The 1,552-nt window shown below is 41.8% G+C and overlaps 1 protein-coding gene across 1 annotated transcript; it reads right to left on the bottom strand.

The window, feature by feature from the left end:
* Positions 1 to 455: 455 nt before the first annotated feature.
* On the bottom strand, positions 456 to 1,253 carry LOC119659001 (V-type proton ATPase subunit D 1-like). The gene has a single exon (XM_038066886.1). The coding sequence runs from the start codon at positions 1,251 to 1,253 to the stop codon at positions 456 to 458; it is 798 nt and encodes a 265-aa protein (XP_037922814.1).
* Between the last annotated feature and the right edge of the window lie 299 nt (positions 1,254 to 1,552).

Below are 1,552 nucleotides of genomic sequence, written 5' to 3'. Positions count from 1 at the left end.
CTTGATGTGTTGGATGACGGTAGGACACGTTTCATAATCAGGAAGAGCACAGCACTTGCTCGAGCTTTTTGGGTTAAACATCGACCTCCAGATAGTTGTAATGAATGGCATTACATAATTCCTGTGTGTACCAAATACCCAGGAGAATCAATAGGTGCGCGATGGTAGTACTGTGTACGATGATATTGGAGTTCACCATAAATTCCATGAAAACGCGATGAGGGTCGAAGGGGATGTTCCAGATTATGCAGGTAGCCAAGCCGCCCTTTGTAAGTAACATGTTCGGGAATCCATGAATGAAATCAATATTAAATTTTTGGTATTAGATATCCCAGACCTAGTGGCTTGAATGTGATGTTTGAACATTCTATAGCGTGGGTTGGAGTCCCTTAAAAGGTCCTTTTTTGGCAAAACTTTTAGATATATTAAATATAACAAACACAATGGAAAAACTATCAAAATATAATATCATCGTCGTCATCCTGGAAAATGCTATCCGTCCCTGCATCACCGCTCCCGACACCCATCGAACAAACGTTTGACACTTCCCCAGCCGCCCCTAGCACTGGCTCATTTCGAGCGCCAGTTTTCACTTGAGACTGTCGTGAACGATTCAGCCACGAATGCCTTTTACTGCGCTGGATCTTTTTCAATCGATAAAATTCCTCACGTTCATATTCATCCATTTCCGTCGAAATATAATCCAATGTCCGCAAAATGCAGGGCATGATGACGTACTGAATTGAATTGATCCTTCGGTTCAGCTGTCTTATGTGAACCGAAAGTGTCTTCACTGCACTTTGCATTTGTGCCATCATCACGAATATCTGCAACACGGTGTAGAACTGCAACCGAACATTTGATATCTGCTGTCCACCTCGTCCCAGTCCCACGAGAGATATATCCGAGGATTTCGTGAGAAGGTCCAGGACACAAAGGCTCACTCCAGCTATGTTTTCTTGTCTAAGTCTAACCTTGACTTTGGCTTCGTCCACTTCTTGGAAAATTAGCTGACCGAAGTCGACTCCAGTAAACTTGGCTTCGGCAAGGGAGAACATGGCCTTTTTCATGGCTCCAACTGAAACGTCCTTGAGCTCTTTGTACTTTTTCAAAATTTGTCGGTATTTTAATTGCAATGCGTCTGATTTTTTTCGTAATAAACTATGTCCTTTTTGTGCATTAGCCAGGCGGGCTTTCATTTGCAGTTGGGAAGCTCTTGATGGAAAAACAGGTAATCGCTCCTTGGTGGCCATGGTATGGCTTTGATGTGAGTTTTTTGGATAATTATGACAATTTCATCCAGTTGAGGGTACTTTGTTTTTTGATTGTGCAGGCAAGGATTACTGAAGTTTGCAAAATGGAGCGAACGAAAGAACTTAAAATCCTTTGAGACTGTGCACTGTGTTCATGGTGCAAATTTGAAGGCAAATTTAAGCAATGCATTTTCACACTAACTTTTCTTCCTTCCTTATTAACATTATTGCAATCATCACAGTATCAACTTCCTGGCGGCATGTTATCCTTTCAGCGTTGCAAAAATATTATTTTGAGC

This window comes from Hermetia illucens, chromosome 6, assembly GCF_905115235.1.
Source record: "Hermetia illucens chromosome 6, iHerIll2.2.curated.20191125, whole genome shotgun sequence".
Lineage (NCBI taxonomy): Eukaryota > Metazoa > Arthropoda > Insecta > Diptera > Stratiomyidae > Hermetia > Hermetia illucens.
The sequence above is the reverse complement of the archived record's forward strand: the minus strand, read 5'-3'. Positions and strand labels throughout refer to the sequence as shown.